This window comes from Acanthisitta chloris, unplaced genomic scaffold (genome assembly GCF_000695815.1).
Source record: "Acanthisitta chloris isolate BGI_N310 unplaced genomic scaffold, ASM69581v1 scaffold17223, whole genome shotgun sequence".
Classification (NCBI taxonomy): domain Eukaryota; kingdom Metazoa; phylum Chordata; class Aves; order Passeriformes; family Acanthisittidae; genus Acanthisitta; species Acanthisitta chloris.
In genome coordinates, this window is record NW_008664435.1 from 28,158 (window position 1) to 45,882 (window position 17,725).

At 37.0% G+C, this 17,725-nt stretch overlaps 1 protein-coding gene across 1 annotated transcript in view; it reads right to left on the reverse strand.

The window, feature by feature from the left end:
* Positions 1-15,196, reverse strand: part of LOC103799060 (tax1-binding protein 1 homolog) — a 41,053-nt gene extending 25,857 nt beyond the window's left edge. Inside the window, exons 1-2 of the mRNA XM_009071354.1 lie at positions 14,997-15,196; positions 3,177-3,279 (exon numbers count right to left, since the gene is read on the reverse strand). Of these exons, the coding sequence (XP_009069602.1) occupies positions 3,177-3,279; positions 14,997-15,173 (280 nt within the window). The 5' untranslated portion in view covers positions 15,174-15,196. The remainder of the gene's footprint in view (positions 1-3,176; positions 3,280-14,996) is intronic.
* Between the last annotated feature and the right edge of the window lie 2,529 nt (positions 15,197-17,725).

Genomic DNA, 17,725 nt, shown 5'->3' on the forward strand with positions numbered 1-17,725 from the left:
CCTTACATACATTAGGCAATTGCTGCTGTGTACATATTTATGAAACAGAATAATTAGCAATCAGATGCCATGAAGTTGTATCATGACCACAATATTGTGTAACTGTTGTACAATCACAGAACAGAGAGACAGTGATTTCTTTGCCTTGAAATACCAACAAAACCAATTACAGCAGACAAAGAATAATATGTAATGACAAGACATCTGCAACTTTATCACATTCAATTTTTTGCTCATTTGGGTTTTGGGGTTTTTTTCAGTGGAGCAATCACAATTGACTTGTGCTATTTTGAAATGCCAAAGCACAGGACTGCTCTGAATGGATGACACGAGCTGCAATGTGTGAGGGGAGGAAGGGACTGAGGGGGATGGAGTTTAACAAAGTGCTTATTTTTTTAAACTGAGAAAAAAACTCTTCTAGACTTGACAAGGTAAGAATAAGCCCTCTTTCTTGTAGCTATGTAATACTGCATGTTGCAAACAAATTACTTCAGAATGATTTCTATGTGAGTATTCACTGAACTGTTGCCCACTAAAGTTTAAACATGAAGCCTCTTGCATTACCTGTATTCACACAGTAATATTTGTGGATGTTAAAACAATCATTTCCAGAACTAATGAGATTTTTACCTTCATTAGTATATGCAAGAAACTGTGCCTTACCCAGTCTAATGTTAAAGAAAACCAATTGGTTTGATTCAGAACACTTAATTGTCAGATACCCTAGCCAGCCTGAGTACGATACTAGCATAAATCCTCAGCAATGTTCAGTCCAGCAGGTGATGTCACCCATTTCAGATCTTATTTCACCACAATTCAATCTTCTCCATTTCTAACTTTATCACTAATTTCTATTCACCAACTTTTACTCCAGGTTCTGGGAAGTCTTTGCCCAGCACTCTTAGCTACTTTTCCAATGGTAATGGTAAAACACATGGTAAAATGATAAAACACATGTGCTATACGGACACCACTTGTATCAAGAACTTCATTTTTTCATTACTGTTATATGTTATTAACTGAATCTTTGGGAATAGTATCTGAGTTGAATCAGGATTCATGCTTTTGGACCTGAATACACTTTCATATATAGCACTACAATTCAGTTTATCTGATTCGGTGTTTCAGATGAAACTATGCAGAAACAAATTCAGAACAATCTACTTTGCAGCTCCTGCAAGTTTTAAAATTGGTTCGAATAAGCTGATTTTAAAACTACTGAAAGTCATTTTACTTGTATCTAACATGTACTGGAAAAAACAGATTCCTGATTATTTTCTTCCAACACATCTACTTGATCGTAAAAAGAAAATAAACATTTAAAGCATGCTGCACAACATTTACTATCTAGCTCAGGTAATTAAGCTCCTGTAAGCTCTACTGATCTCATCTCAGCAGCACTAAAATATCTTGCCAAACACAACTGGGAGACTGTCTGAATGGAGATTAAATCTGGCAGCTCTGTAGAAGCCCAGGTCTGTCAGCACAGAATGTAACAGATGGGACAGAGTCACCTGGTCTCTTCAAAATTTCTAAGTACAAAGGACTGATAATGGCATGTAGAGTCCTACATTTCTAGGTCACTTTTAGTTTCAGTCCAACATAATTTCATTAAATCAGTGAATTTTGGTAACTGTAAAAGAAACTAGTGACTTCCATTTCCTATAGAGCACATATATATACATTGATTTCAAGGTTACAAACTGGTCAGATCATGTGGATATGATCATTATCAAAAGAGCAGAACAAAAATGACCTGGTTTAAGAAAAAGACCACTGACATCATTCAAGCTACCACCATTTGCAGCTTAAAGCTGCAAGCTAATACAGTGGTCACTTTGGGACTTGAATTATTATTTTTCATATGTATTCTAAGCAATAAACACACACAAAGACTAAAACCAACTCTGGAAAGTAAAGAAGATAAGATGGTACATAAAATTCTGTTCATAAGCAGAAAAGCATTAAACAAGTTTAGTGGAGGTGTTCTTTCACATGAAATTCCCAATGTGTGCAGGTTTTTGACATTTGTAATGGCCCGTCACAGTACGTTCTGCACACTGACTATGTGGCAAAAGTACCATCTCTATCACCATTTCAAACCTGCCACTTGGTAACTTACATCAATGGTTCCTACTCATTTCAATGCGAACAATGGATAATCCACTCATTCCATGTGTAGCTGATTTTAGAGACACCAGTCACTTCACAATATTTCCCTTTTCCAGGTTCAAAAACCCAGCAGAAGGAAGTTGGGAAGACGAGCTAGTCCAGTTCCCCACTCAAGAGATTGTTGTCAGCACCTGTCAGACTACTGTGTCTGCATCTAAACAACTGTGTGGAATTCTCATCCTTCCAGACCAGGAATACCAGCTCAAGCACTGCACTACTCCTTGGTAAAAAGGTTCTTCTAATGCCAGAGACAAATCTTCCAAGTCACAATCCACAGCTATTGTCCCTTTTTGGACTTAACAAGAAGAGTGTGGCTCTCACCTTTGCAACTCCACACCTTTATATGGAAGCCATTTCTTAATTTTGATCTTCCTTGTTGCACTTTATTTTTTTATACTAAATCTTTCTTGAGATTGCAAAGGGGAGAGAGAAGATCTGATCTGCTCACTGTGTTGAAATGCAGTTATACTGTAGATCTGCACAGTGGTGCAACATTCTTTGTATTCTTTATTCTTTTCTTAAAAACCTCAGATATTTCCATCAGTTTCTGACTGCAAAAGGTCCAATGAAACTCTGACTACTCTGATCCTTCACCAAACCATCATCTACACTACTTATTCTTTGACAAGAACCACTTCATAATGATGTTTAAAGTCCAGAGACTAAAGATAAAGACATGATGCTTTAAGAAATAACAAGATTAAAAAAGTCTGCTGATGATTAAACAAAGTCTCTTTCTGTATTTTAACAGTTTCCAGAACTTCTCTATCAATCATGAATATTATTCATTACTACGTAAAAAAACAGATACTAAGTCACATAACTTTTCCTTACCATTCCCTTGACATCTAAAGTAAGGCTGAGCTTCTCACAGTGAAAATTCTCCAATTTATCTTTGTAAAAGTCTAGAACTGTTATACAACCCTCAGCACTGAAATGAACAGGTAAGTATTTAAAACGCTGCATGAGCTGGAAAATACAGATAGATGCTGCTTTATACTCACCTTGAAACGTCAGCACACAGTTAACAGTTGATCCTTCCACATAATTTTCTGGCATAGGTGACCAAAGAAATGTGTAATAATCTCTTGCAGTACTCCAACCAACCTAAACAAAAAAAAAACACAAAAAAAAAATATTAAGCAGAATTTGTTATGCACAGTCAAGATATCATGGTCTGGCCTTTAAAACATACTGTAATATGCATATTTCTGCTTCAACATGCAATAAAAAGATACTTAACAATGTTTACAAATCAGGAATATTTTAACAAGCATGTCAAAGATTTAGCATTAATTTTATTAAGCTTGTTACCTAAGGCAATAAATGGGTCTAAGGCAATAAAAGGGTCTATATAAAGTAAAACACCAGACAGTTTTCACTATACATTAAACTACTATTTGGTACATTAATAATTTTCTACTATAAAGATACAGATTCCTATATTAAAATACAAAAATATTCATTCTTAATTTTATAGTGAGATTGTTTTAGTGCAAGTTCTGTCAATGCTGACTGTTTTGTGTCCACAGTCCAACTGACTCATCAGAAAACAAAAAGCAGGAAAGAAAAAACAGCTTTCTCTTCTATTGAAAAGGCCAAAACTGATGGGGCTGCACGAGCACTTTTTGGACAACTTCTGCAATACTACAGACCAGCATTTCACTGGAATGCTAATCCTCTCACACACACATACACTGTGTCTGCAAAGAAAAAAACAAATTTGCATGAAAACCTAAATCAGTCAAGTCTGACAATAAGTATCTGATTTCAGACTTTTTTCCTAAGAGTGCAATTCTGTACAGTGGAGAGGCCCTGGAACAGGTTGCCCAGAGAAGCTGTGTATGACCCACTCCTGGAAGTGTTCAAAGGCCAGGCTGGATGGAACTCTGAGCAAGCTGGTCTAGTGGAAGGTGTCCCTGACCACAGCAGGGGGGTTGGAACTAGATGATCCTTAAGGTCCCTTTCAACCCAATCCATTCTATAATTCTCTCCTCTGAAGACACATACTCCAACAGGCTTGAAATAAATGTATCTAAACCAGAAAGCCAAAGTAACTACTGCAAAGCAATGGATATTTATAATAGTAAAGTAGAAAAAGAAAGATATCTGATTTATTATACTGGCTAAAAAAAAAAGTACCAAAAAACATATCAAAAGCTAGGTGCAATACAGTTTATCAATAAGTGGTCTTGGAAGAATTAAGATGTGGATAGGGAATAAACTATTTCCCAATTTTTATCAGGTAAGACAGTATCTCAAGAGGAAAAAAACCCAAAAAACCTAACACACATAAAAACCACACAACAACCAAAAAATATTAGGTTACCAATCACGATTTTCAATAGTTCAATAGACAAGATTTCTAAAATTCAAGGTCAAAAGTTCTCCTTTATGAAGGATGCATTGAAGTAGTGTACTCTAGAAATATTAAAAACTGAATTTTTAAAGGAGTTGTCAGTTAAAAAAAAAAAAGGAAAACAAGTTTAGATAGGCAAAGAGAACACCAAAAGTGCAGGCAATTCAATAGCAAAACAGCAATTATATATGTATAGAGACATACATTTTATGTATGCAAATTAATAATTAGCCTTAGTAAAAAAAATTGTGAATAGATTATTTCGTAGGTGTCCATTACACTTCTTCACTTTGTATTTAAAAGTGTGGAAATAAAGTAATGTTTGGAAAAAAACAACTCATCTGAGATGACCAAGCCTTTTTTATATTCTTAAAAAACACACATTAGCAGCAAAACTAGATAAAATTTTCATTTTGCTAACTGTAGTAACTACAGTCACTTCTTTAAGGCAACATTCATTAAAGAAAAAGCAGTGCAGACACTGGCCACATCCACCAGAATGGAATCACCTACTGTATCTTAACCTACTCTTTGCTAAAGTTTAGAAGATTTCTATGATATCTCCCATCAAGCAGCTTTTAAAGATGTCAATGAAATGAGATTTCAGGGGTTGTTATTCCCACACTCTTAAACATCTCAGAAATAACAAGAGAAAACTCTTCAAGTAACTTGAAGGGAGGTGAAAGCAATTTTTCCTTAACAAAAATTCACAGGAAAAAAATTTTGCAAATTTTCGTATCAGCCACAACTTCAGATCCAAACTGGATGTTAAACCCCTTTTTTTTTTTTGCTTATCCTACTTTTACCTTAGGAAAGTGAAGTATCTACCATTACTTGCTGCCTAAACATAAAGCAAGCACATAGCTTTTTAAATGTAGCTCTCATTGAGTGAAAAGTCACCATCTTCTTCATCATTTCAGGAGGGAAACTAAATTATTATGTCCAGAACTGTGTTGAAATGAAACAATCTTTTCACCCTACTCTAGTTTTCATTCCCCTTTTTAAATAAAACACCAAAATACACAGACAGTGTATACTATTTTCCTGAGTGAAATAACATCTTTCCTTCTGATAATTAACACTTTGGAGAATATAGAGAGAAAGAACAAAATCAAGTGAATATAAAGCCAAAAATGGTCCCTCTAGGAGATCAATTCAACTTATGATTCAGTTTACCCCAGGAATTGTAGCTTTCTTATTTTTCTTAGGTATCACATGTTGATTTGTAAATTAATTTTTTTTCTGAAACTAAAGTTATTTTTATCAATACTCTGCTTGTAACTGTAACCCACAAGAGGATTTTTTGGTGAAGTAATTTAAAACTTTAGTCATACTGATACAAACAAAAAGAGCAATTATGTAGAAAACAAATAACTCTCCTGGCCTATTTCTTAGAGAAGGTGATGTATTTTTAAGCATGACTAATCTGTGGGCTACTGGCAAAGGAAGGACTGTGACATAACAAGAGCTAGTGGGCAATACCCTGGGAAGTTCACCCCACATGTATTTTCTCCAACAATTCCCCATATTTCCTGTCAGCCATCAGCTGCTTCCCCTAGCAAGGCTCCCCATCTCACACTCTCATGATCCTGACAAACCCATTATTTCTTAATGGGCACACAAAAGTCATCAGCAAGTTTGGATTACCAAACAGCTCTCGTCACTGCACAGAATTTCAGAAGATGAGAGCCCTGCTATGGGCTGCACGTGACGAAACGTGACAGTGCAGAGAAGGAAGTATGAACAAACCTCATCTTCCTTGCAGCTGAATATGTTTAAAAGGGGAAGGTGAATATTCTGCAGCAAAGCAAGTCAGCTTTGTAACATGACTCAATATCTTTCCTACTCAGCAATGATTATCATTAAATTCCATAGGGTTATTTCTTAGATGACAGAAACAAGGAGCAAAACCAAAGTACTTATATGCTGTGAATAAAAGACAAATTGAAGTAATGAGTATTTTAGATGTAGGATCTAGATATTAAGCATAAAAAGGCAAATCTATGAACAGGTTTTAATGAAACTTTTACTTTAGTAGTTTAGATCTTTTGACAATATTCTCTTAATAAGCCTAGTATGGAGGACATAGTGGTTCAGAAATACAAAAATACTCCTACAGTCATAAGCTTCAATATATTTGTGATAGTGTAATCTCTTGCCTTAAGACTCGAACACACATTGGTTGGCTCAGCAATGATTAAATGTGACCTCTGACACAGATATTTCTTTCAGCTCAGAAAGGAAACCAATAGTTGCCTGAAGACAGGGTTAAAATTTTATGAATAAGTTTTAAGACTGCTAAATGGAAAGTCAATAACATTGAGATAAACTGAAACTAGTGGTAAAAGCTACAAAGGACATGAACATAAAGTGAAAATGATGAAGAGAAAAGGGGAATACTTGTCAACAGCCCCAGAGTAAGTTCATATGGAAAACAAAACACTGTAGCTCTGGAAGCAAAACAAACATTTCACTGTTACCAAAGAAAACTCTTCAGGCCTGTAACAAGGAGAGTCTGACCATTTAAACTGCCAAAACAGCTGATATGACTAACACAGAGCACCTGTTTTCATGAAAACATTACAGAAAACACACAAGTGCTTCTAAGAAAGATCTGCAAATTTCATTTCTGCATTTGAAATTCAGTAACAATGAAAAAGAAGCCATTGAGAGAAATTATGTCCATTATAAAAAGAGATTTAAAATCAAGTCAATTAAGTTGTTTCATTTTTCATTTCCTTCATTTCCTAAGTTCTAAAAATTTATGACCTAATTACTGAAGCTGCAAGTATATTTATTTACATTAATAATTAGAACTTAAAAGCTGTTAAAAAATGGAAACAAGGGGAGAGATGTGTAAACCCACAGTTAACTCCTATATAGGCCTCATGTGAAGCTATTCCTACTTTGCAATGAAGAATACATTCTCATGTACTAAACTGTGAGACCAAAGTTAAAAAACTTCACTTCACACATCAGTTGGGAAAAAAAAAAAAAAAAAAACCAAACCCAAACCAAACAAACAAACAAAAACAAAAAAAAACACCTACAACACCAACTTCCAGTGAAAGTGCTAAAGTTGAAACAAACACACAGTAGTACTTTCTTACCACCAGAAACCTTAAATAAATGAGAAATTTCTATGGGACACACTGGGAGACTTTCTCTGAGCCAGGAGGACTACAAGGTGCACAGCTAGGTCCAACCTAAAAAATTTGCATGGGCAATGGCATGGACATTGGCATGCAGAATATCCAACCTTAGGTACACAAACATTATAAATAATAGAACAACTCCAGCCCAAAATCTTCTTAAGATCAGAAGAGGAAAAAGGAGAATGACCTATCAAACTACACACGTGACTGCAAAGTAGACTCTTTATGAAAAGCTGTAATCTTGAGAAGTTCTCTTGTTCCCAGAATGTAAAGTCTGAACTTAAGTTCACAATCTGACAAACATCTGACCAAGAGAGCAGTCATCTGCGCTGACTGTGCCAATACCATTACTTTTCAAGGAATTTCTGCAGAATTCATTCTGCTGCATTGACAGTGCCTGATGATCTATATAGCAGCAGCAGGCCAAAGAAGCAAACCCAGGAAACACTTGTTTAGCTGCACCAACTTTGGCATAAACAATGGGCCTTTACTGTAGATACCTAATAGGAGCCAATTAAAATAAAAGCCATGCAATAACCCAAGTAAAACTCATCAGAGTGAAAATCATGCCCTTTTTGTAATTCAGATGGTAAATTACATAGCTGAGAAAGTAATTCGGCAAAGTACCCTAAAGTACTGCAAGAAGACAATATGCTGCTTCTGAAAGAAGCAAGATTAGACAGTGGCTAAGGCTCTAGACCTGTTACATAGTATAATTATGATTGACAACAGTTAGTCAGCAGCCTCCACGTGTTTCACATGGCAAAAAACAGTTATTTGGACCTCAACCACAGGTAACACAGCTAAGCAAAACACCACTGGGCCCAGTATCATAGGAAGTGATTTCTCCAAGCAGGCTTAGTTTGGGCCATAACGCCAAGTTAAAATGCCATTACTTGAAAGCCACAGTCGTGTTAGTGCTACTGCAGCATGTAACAATCTACAACAGGCAGCAACAGATACCAGGTTCTTCTAAGCCAACTAATAGATGGGGAAATAAGAACATCTGGGGGCAGTGAAGCTCATACCAGCCAAAATTACTGAGAGTTAGCTGTGAACACTGACATGCCACTGAGACAATGTACTTCTGAACAGAGGTATCATCAGCAAATAGATGACACTTCTGAAAGAATCACACTGTACAAAAAAATTCAGAACACAGACATGAGGAAAAATACTTATTAAAGTATAAAGTACACTTTAGTAATATTAAGACATAGACATTTCAAAATAAGTAAACAATGAAGTCAAACCTTGGGTGTTTTCAGTATGTCCGTGATCACATTACACCACATGCAACTCTGACTTACCTCAGACCGAGGCACGCAAGACTTCACCTCAGACATCACCTCGCTACTCTCACTGAGATTAAAATTTGTTACACAACAGGAGCCCTAAAGCTAAAACATGCTTGGTAGAAGATGGCTGCAAAGTACTCTAGACTCTTTATGAAAGGCTGTAATTTTAAGAAGTTCTCTCATTCCCTGACCTGAAGAAGTCCATCTCTGCTGAATGTTACAAACACATACAGGCAATCTTTTAACTTGGGTTATTGAGAACATATGGTATTTGTTGCAATATCAAGGTACTATCAGGATCCTAAATTATGATCATCTCTTGTTGGTTGTATTTCTACCTCATAGTTCAGAGGAATGTGTCAAAATGACATTGACAGAATGCCTAGACCATAGGATCAACTTTCTCTATTAGGTATAAATCAAAATAAATATAGAAACAATATGAATTCTCTAAAAGAAAACCTGTTACATATGTAAATGACTGTCCAAGGAGATGTTATGACAGATCAAAGAGTAACAAAATTACTGTTTACTTCAGGAGACAAACATGAAAATGTATTAAAAAAGGGGTGAGTGGGGTTTAAGAGAACTGTTCCTTACTACTACATCTCATGAGAACTACAAACTAGCACTTTTACTTCAGAATTGTTAGCAGCTAGTGACTGCTTTGTTATGCCAATTTTGTCTCTGACCACACAAACCTACCTTACTAAATATTTATAGAAAATTAATGACACTTGAACTTAAATGTCACTTAAATGTCCTTCTTTTTATCCATCTCTCTCTTTATCTAGTACAGAAAGAGCATTGCCATGGACTCCCTTTTATTTTTTTGGAAGCAAAATATTATTTACATGTCTTTCCAAAGAAGGTAAATCAGAAACCAACAGAATCACTCCAATTCATGGATACAGCAATTCTGAAAACAGTCTAAATTCCAACAATTCTATTCCAAACTATTTTAACAACAGGACATACTGTCCACTGCACATTCCTGTATCTATCATGGACAGCTGTGCAGCAATGATTCCATGCCATAAAAATTGTATTTCTATATGCACATGGTCAATAACACATCCAGATGTTGCATTAAACTTCATAACTTAATCTGTATATATGGAAGTAATTGTTGGGTTTTTTATCAATCTAGAACAAAATCAGGATATTGAAATGACTCACAAAGCTGCACTGTTATTTGCAGTTCAAGGGTGACTAAATAACCCAGAGCAGTACACAAAAACATATCTATACTTCCTTGATAAAACACAAAGACGGAGCTATTTCTTAAGTGTCCAACAAATACAATGTTCAGTTGTGTTACAAAAGTTTTTGACCAGACCATTTAATTTTGAGGTCTGCTGTAAATTAGGACATTGAAAAGATGGAAAATAACCTGCATGTAAATACAGGTACTGCATTGGATGCATAAACAGCAGCTCAGGTGTGACCACCTAAATACTGAGTCCTCTAAGACCTTCCAAATTCTGGCTATTAATTTTTTTCCACATGTTAAGTTACCAGAACATGAGGTCACCATTAAGGTGATTTCCTTTTCTTCTCTAGGGGTACACTGAGACAGTTAATACCAAAACATGTCCTCAAGTTGTCAACCTCCTAGACAAATGGTAATGTAGATTACTTAGAAAAATACATCAAATAGAACTGAGGAACAAAAACGTTTTGAAGGAACAGTTAATGACACAGCAAGACCAAAGCCATTAGCTTAACATATATAAGATTGATTACCTGCTGATATCACAGGTCATTCCAGCATGTTTGCCTCAGCAAAATTACATCTTCAGAAACGCACAAAGTCCCACAAACACCTACACCTTACACCTTTAATGCTACTCCCTTGATGCAATATCTTTATTATGCCCATAACATTCTTCCCTTGTGCATTTGGGATATATAGCAAACCTGCTTCTCTTTCATACTGAACATCTGACAACCCTATTTGCAGACACACTCTACCCAGAGGGGTAAGCACTGTTTCCTAAAAAGCTAGCAGGTTTTCCAAACACTTCTGCAAATCTGGACGCTACACATTAATAATGCAAAAAAATATCACTCAGCCATACGATTATTTCACTTTATTACAAATATAGTTACAAGATGCAGAGTTTCTTAGCCGGAAATTAGGACTCCCTTCAGAGAGGTCATTTTTGCAACCAGATGTAGTGCAGTTATTTTTCCTCATTTCAAAGGTTTACATTTGGATTGCTCTAAAGGACTCTCCAGATTTTGATTAATCAGACATGAACAGGGACAAATGAAAAGGGGACACTGGTCTTAGATCACTCTGGGAGTACAGATCTAAAAAATCTAATTGAGAATACTAAGTCTTCTCACCTTTGACTCCACACCACGAACCATCAGGTTCTTCTGCACAGAAACCCACCATAGAGGGAAAACTGATCTCAAATGCTATTTCTTATAAAACTGCATGAGCAGGGACCCAGGCTCAGGATGTCTATGTCAAGTACTAGTCCACTACTTATCTAAAAAAACACCTTGTTCTTCCTTCGTAACAAGCAAGGACATAACTCACCAAGACCATTTGGCACTTGATTACAGATTACTCTTCAGAATGTCATAAAAGCAAAAAACATACAGCAGCAATGAAAGACAACAGATTTGAAGACTGAGTTAAAACTTCGTTTTAAGCCTTCCCTAGGGGACAAGTAAGAAAAAGATGGATGAATATATACACCAAAAAAAAAACAAAACTGCATATTCAGAACTTCTGTTGTGAAGGGTAACATCTCCATTATTGTACTACTCATATCTCCAAGTTTTTGCCAAATGTCCTAACCCAAAATCAGCATATGCCTTTAGACACACCTAGTTTGTAAGGAAACTGGTATATCTGAAATAATTCTCCCATATTCAACATTACTCTTCCAGTTTATGAACACTGTTTCCATTTTTCTAAACAATAGAAAATTACTTTCTTGGGCACAGTTTTAAGCCTACCATGATCACCACGGCCTGTCTTACACTCAGCATTACTCAAGTTCAACATTTTGCAACCTAAATCATGCCCAGAACGACAAAAAACACATTAGAACTACAGCATATGCAGAGAAGTTGGTAGAATCTGTGAAGTTTTACAGCTTCAAGTAAGCTGCTCTTCAGAACAGAATTCTAAAAGTTTGAAAAAGAAGCTTCACCTGTCATTCCACATTAAGCAGCCATGCCAATAAAGTAGGCATAGCCCTTCTTCCACACAACTTTCCAATCCCCTTCTCCCACACACCTTCCCAGTCCCCTTCTTCCCATCACAGTGATGACAGCACAGTTGCCCATTGCATCACGCAGAATCAAACCAGTTGTGAAATAAGACGGTTAAAGCTGGTGGAGGAAGGGGCTGTATTTTCCTGGCACATCACTCTGCTGATCTATTTCACTGTGCAGCTGCACTAACAGCTGGACTAGCAAAACAAAGACAATAATATAAGGATACAAATAACTAGTATCTACTCAAGACACCACTGATGCTGAAAAAATGTACTTGCACTTGCAACCTGAATGAAGACCATTCACTTAAAAATGGTACCTATGGATTTTGTTCACTTCAATAAAAAAATTCTTATCTAACCTGCTGAGCAAACATAGGACAGAACACAGCTGAAGCCACCATCCCCCAAAATTCAACAAAAATCAGCATTAAAACCAAAACCAACCCAATGTTCACAGAGAGCAGGGAGAATCTTATTCCATATTTATTTTCTACGGCAATCTGAAATTACCACAGCTTGTTGACTTTTTTGGCTGAGTTTTTTTTAACTAAGTGCCTTTTCCCTCTGTCCTGTATTCACTACTACAACACTAGTTACTTTCTGTGCAATTTCAGGCAAAAGTTAAACAACACCAGCTTAAACAGGTTTGTTTCCTAAGCAATGTATGCACTTCAGCGAAACAAGGTGAACTTTATTCCCTCTGCATGAACAGGCAGTGAATGTCGAGTTTAGTGCTAATGACTGATTTAATGACTCGAGCTTTGAGTTCTCTCACAGAGGCCTCACTTTCCTTGCACACAAGGCCAATACTGAAGGTCATTAACTATTGTTCTTGTAATTAGCCAGGATTTGGTTTTGCCTTTTTTTTTTCAACCACAGAATCACTTTATTAAACAAGTATTACTTCCTTCAGATGTGTTTTAGAGAGGTAAATGATAAAACTCCTGCCTGTTTTCATCAGTTTTCAAACCACCTCAAAGTGGTTTGTTAATTGTACAGGTACAACCAGTTCTCTAGAAGTCACTTATTCTTACACTCAGATCACAGTATAGTACAACTTCTGTCTCTTATCTATCCCAAGACGACTACATTTTCACAGTTCATTTTACTATAAACATTACACTTACATACTCGTAGACACAGTTACAGTTGGCCAGCTGGCTCCATTTAACTCACTGCACCATAACTACACTAGGTCAGTATATTCATAACACTTAGCTGAGACAAAAAGAAATCCATTTTTATCCTTTTCCCATCTAGCAATGCTTTCTTCCCTTGTGCTGATGAGAATAAGGAACGCTGGAAATTCAGCTGGGGAATTCCATTTAAAAAATCCAGTCTTAACCTCAATCAATTCCCTGATTTGATTCATCACACAAGATCTTGTTTCAAATAAAGGAGAGGAAGCAAAGAAATTAGCCATCCTGCATAAAAGAGGATGTTTCTTTCAGCTTTACGCCAGCTCAACATGTTCCTCTAATGACTGCCAAAGTTGCATTATCTGTCGCTGTTAAAGTAGAAGAAAAACCTGTACCTCAACCTTTTATGAAATCTATCATCACAGTCAAGATGAAATCAGATACCTACACATTGTCCATAACATCTTGTGTAGCCACTGAGAAGCTGTTTCATACTTTCTTTTCGTAATTAATAATTTTAGGGTCCTGTCTGCCTCCCCTCACTCAGACCAACAGAAAGCCACTACAGTCACATAATTTCAAGATGCTTATGTGCAATATAAAGAGCACCTTCTATAAAGTTTTTAAAAGATTTTTTTGAAGTTTCATTAATGCCATTAACATTCAATGTGATCAGTTACACCATTTGTCAAAACGGTGCAAATACACATGTATTTTTGAGAACTTCCTAATAGAGAAATGTACAGTCATTAAATCAGTCATTAGCACTAAAAATGCTTCTGCTTTCTGATAAAGCACAGTACTTCTATGCTGCAGAAGAGTAATTTATGTTGAATAAAGACTAACAATCCATTGGTAATCTGCAGATTACAACAAAGTCAAGCATTTATGTTCTTAAACAGCAGACACAGTTCTACAGGAAAGATCCTCCAGTACCAAGTCATGTTACCTTTCTCCCCTCCCCACCCCCAAAGCATCACTTCCCTAAAGCCTGAATCAAAACTTCTATTGACCATTCAAGTAAGGAATTTAAGAATCATCTACTAGGAGTTATACTGACAAAGAAACACAAATCAAGGACTCAAATGGAACTAGATGTAAGAATTAATCACTTACTTACCTTTAAATACCTTTGAAGGAGTGGCTTCACCCCCTCTCCTGTTTTCAAGGATCTGTTTTGAGTAATTTTAGTTATCTATACTGTTCAGTCTGTCCTAGCAACAAAAATTAGTCTGGGATGTGGGCCAGGACATCCCGAGCTTAGTTCTGTTCTTTCCACACACATTTCACACTTATTCTGTCTCATACCCTTTATATAGTCCTGTTCACTATGTCACTCTGTGCCCTCACATCTCTTCTCAAATCATTTCCATTTAATTCTGCACAACAACACCACATCACACCTTCCACTTATTCCAGCAGACTTAGAGCGTATTCATTCCTCCAGTTTTGATCTCCAGTTTGGTCTTTGTTACAAAACTCACACCCTAATAGCAGGAGCCAACACACCACTTAAGTGACGTTCAATTATAGTTCACAAGAGAGCTTTTAGTGTTGCTGGGATTTATTCTTCTTAACTGGTAACAGAGAGCAAACATTTGAAAAAAACCAATAGAACAAGCTTAAATTACCTTGAAAATGCCAACCCAGTCCTTCTGATGAGGATGGATAAACTGGGTCAGAGTGTAGTGACATTCAAGATGGGTGTTTGGAAGATAACTTTTTGCCACATTTTGAAAAATCACATGTGCAAAATTGGAAGTCTGCAAAGCGCTAGCTGAAGATGGAACTTCTTGGAAGGACGACATGGTTGATCTGTAACAAAAGTATAGAAGTTGCTACTTTGATGCAGTGGCCAAATACATTAAATTACAAAAATTAATCTATATGAAACATGCAAGACAGAAAAACCTAACAATTAGTTCCCCTGTTCAGGAAATAGATAGCTACAGAGTCCAGCAAAGTGCACTGTCTCAGCACTACTCCAAAACAACCACCTCTCAGAATGAAAGGGCAGTCACTTCAGCGATGACATCAAGACAAAGAGAAAGCATTGCTTAGCTGAATGCTCCCAGTATTATATTTCAGATACAGTGGTAGAAAGTGGAAAATAAAAGCAGTGGTGTGAAAACAAAGCAAGATTCTTAATAGTTCTAGACATGGCAGGAAAGAAGAAACAAAAGTTCCATAGTTTCTCTGTTTTAAACTTCTCTCAGAACCTGTACTGCTCAATGCTTTTCACAGCATTTTCATGTATGAAGTTTTCTTCCCCTCTCAGAAAAAGTATCAAAGCTCCATTTTAAGACATTTTGTAACAACAAGAGAGTTTATCCAAACTGGAGGGGTTTGTTTGGGTTGGCTTTTTTTCCCCACTTCTTCAAAACAGTTATCTTGCCCCTGTTCAGCAGTCTGTGGGCATCTTTTACTGTTCTCACTGTAACACACATGCTCCCAGCTCTGCATGTTTAGCTTCATCACCACAAACAATGGACTGCATTGAGAGCAGGAACACTGAGGTATGCCTGCAGTTCGTCGGATTAGCACTAATCACATGAACTGCAAAAGCTTTTAATCATGCTTTCCATTCACCACCTCATTTAGGATACACAGCGCCACAAATTACAGGAACACAAGATGCTTCACAAGCAGAACAAGAATGTCCCTTCCTCAGACTCCACAATATCTGCCAAAAACAGAATATGGGCAACCAAGAGGTTTCAAGTGTCTGATTTCAATGTACAATCACAAATTTGTCAAAACATTTAATATTAAGAGGACTGGGGCCTTACACATCTATTAGGTTTCTAGAAAGATGAGCCATCCTATTCTTGCAATTGCTGTTAAAAGTTATTTTATACTGACCAAGCAAATTCACACCTTGAAAGAGGTAACTGCTAAGCCTGTGGCCTAATACATTACTTTCATTGAAGACACATGTGGAAACCAACCCCAAAAAGGGACAGGCCACTGCAAGCCTCAAGTACTTCGAAGATTAGAAGCTGTCTGTGTATTTCCTGTAGCCTTTTAAACTTCCACCAGTTAAAAAATAAGTAGCAAAGACCTTATGTTTTCTGATATAAAATGCACTCTGAAGTAAACAAGGATTCATTCCAGCCAAGGAAAAGTTAAACAGAGTGGGGTTTTTTTTTAGTTTTAAGCCCTCAATATTTTAAGCTTATTATTGCCCAATTTACTGTAACACATGAAACATATTGAGGCAGCTATGACATTATTGTCATGCATCAGATGCTAAATAATAAAGTTTGATACCCTGGAGAACACAAATAATAAGGTAACAGACCACACTTGTAAACAATAACATATATAAAACAAAAACAAGAGCTCACACAAGCAAGAAACTGAGTGAAGACCAAAAGACTGCTTTATAGAGACAACAGTGTACACAAAAATCCTATCGGTTATGAAACTTCAGAGTCCAGGAGAGAGCTGGAAATTTTACCGCATAACAAACCCCTGAAAACTCCCACACATCTCCAATCAAAGGATTACATTTAAGACATCTTCAGATCCACTCTGAACTATAGATGGTATGAACTGACAGCTTCTACAACTCCAAAAGATAGTAACAATAGCTATTATTAGTCATATTAGCATAATAGCCTGGATTATTTCATTTAGTTCACTTTTAGTAATTTAGTAAACTAGCCAAATAATATTGACAGGAACAGAGTGCTTCAGCTTTTATTAACCAGAGCAAGCACAAAAAAGAATAAACAAAGCATCGATAACAAAACCAATTGAATTTATTTTTCGTAGTAAGTCTATTGTTTAAATTGCACAGTTCAGCTTAAGCACATTATTAATAAAAATAATAAAAGATCACTAAAAAACAAACACCAAAAAGAACAAAATGTTTCTCTCTCCCACTGGCTGCCAGCTGTCACAGCTGGGTAGTAGACTCGGTGGGACAGCCAAGGGAGACTGGTTTCCAAGCCCAAAGCCAAACCGCTCGCAAATCTGAACTTGTGCAGACCAGCACAATCATCTGGGATTACTGTTGCCTAGCAGGAAAATCCCCGGAGCTTAGGTGATGCTCAGATCTACTTACAGTTCAAGGGTAGTTTAGGGAATGCTGGGCGCTCGCTTACTTAACTCACAGCTACCGGCGAGGAAACAGAAAAGGAGCAGGAGGAGGAGGAGGAAGAGCTACGCATAGGCTTCCTTACTGACGTGACAAGCGATTCCCACGGGGAGGCCGGAACGACGCAGCGAAAAGCACTGCAGGAGGAAAAGCTCGTCGGGCAGGGGGGGGGGGGGGAGCCGCAACACTCAGATCCTGCAGATTCGGAGATCTCCGGCGGCGGTCCCGGGGGGCCGGGCCGGGCCGCACCTGACACCC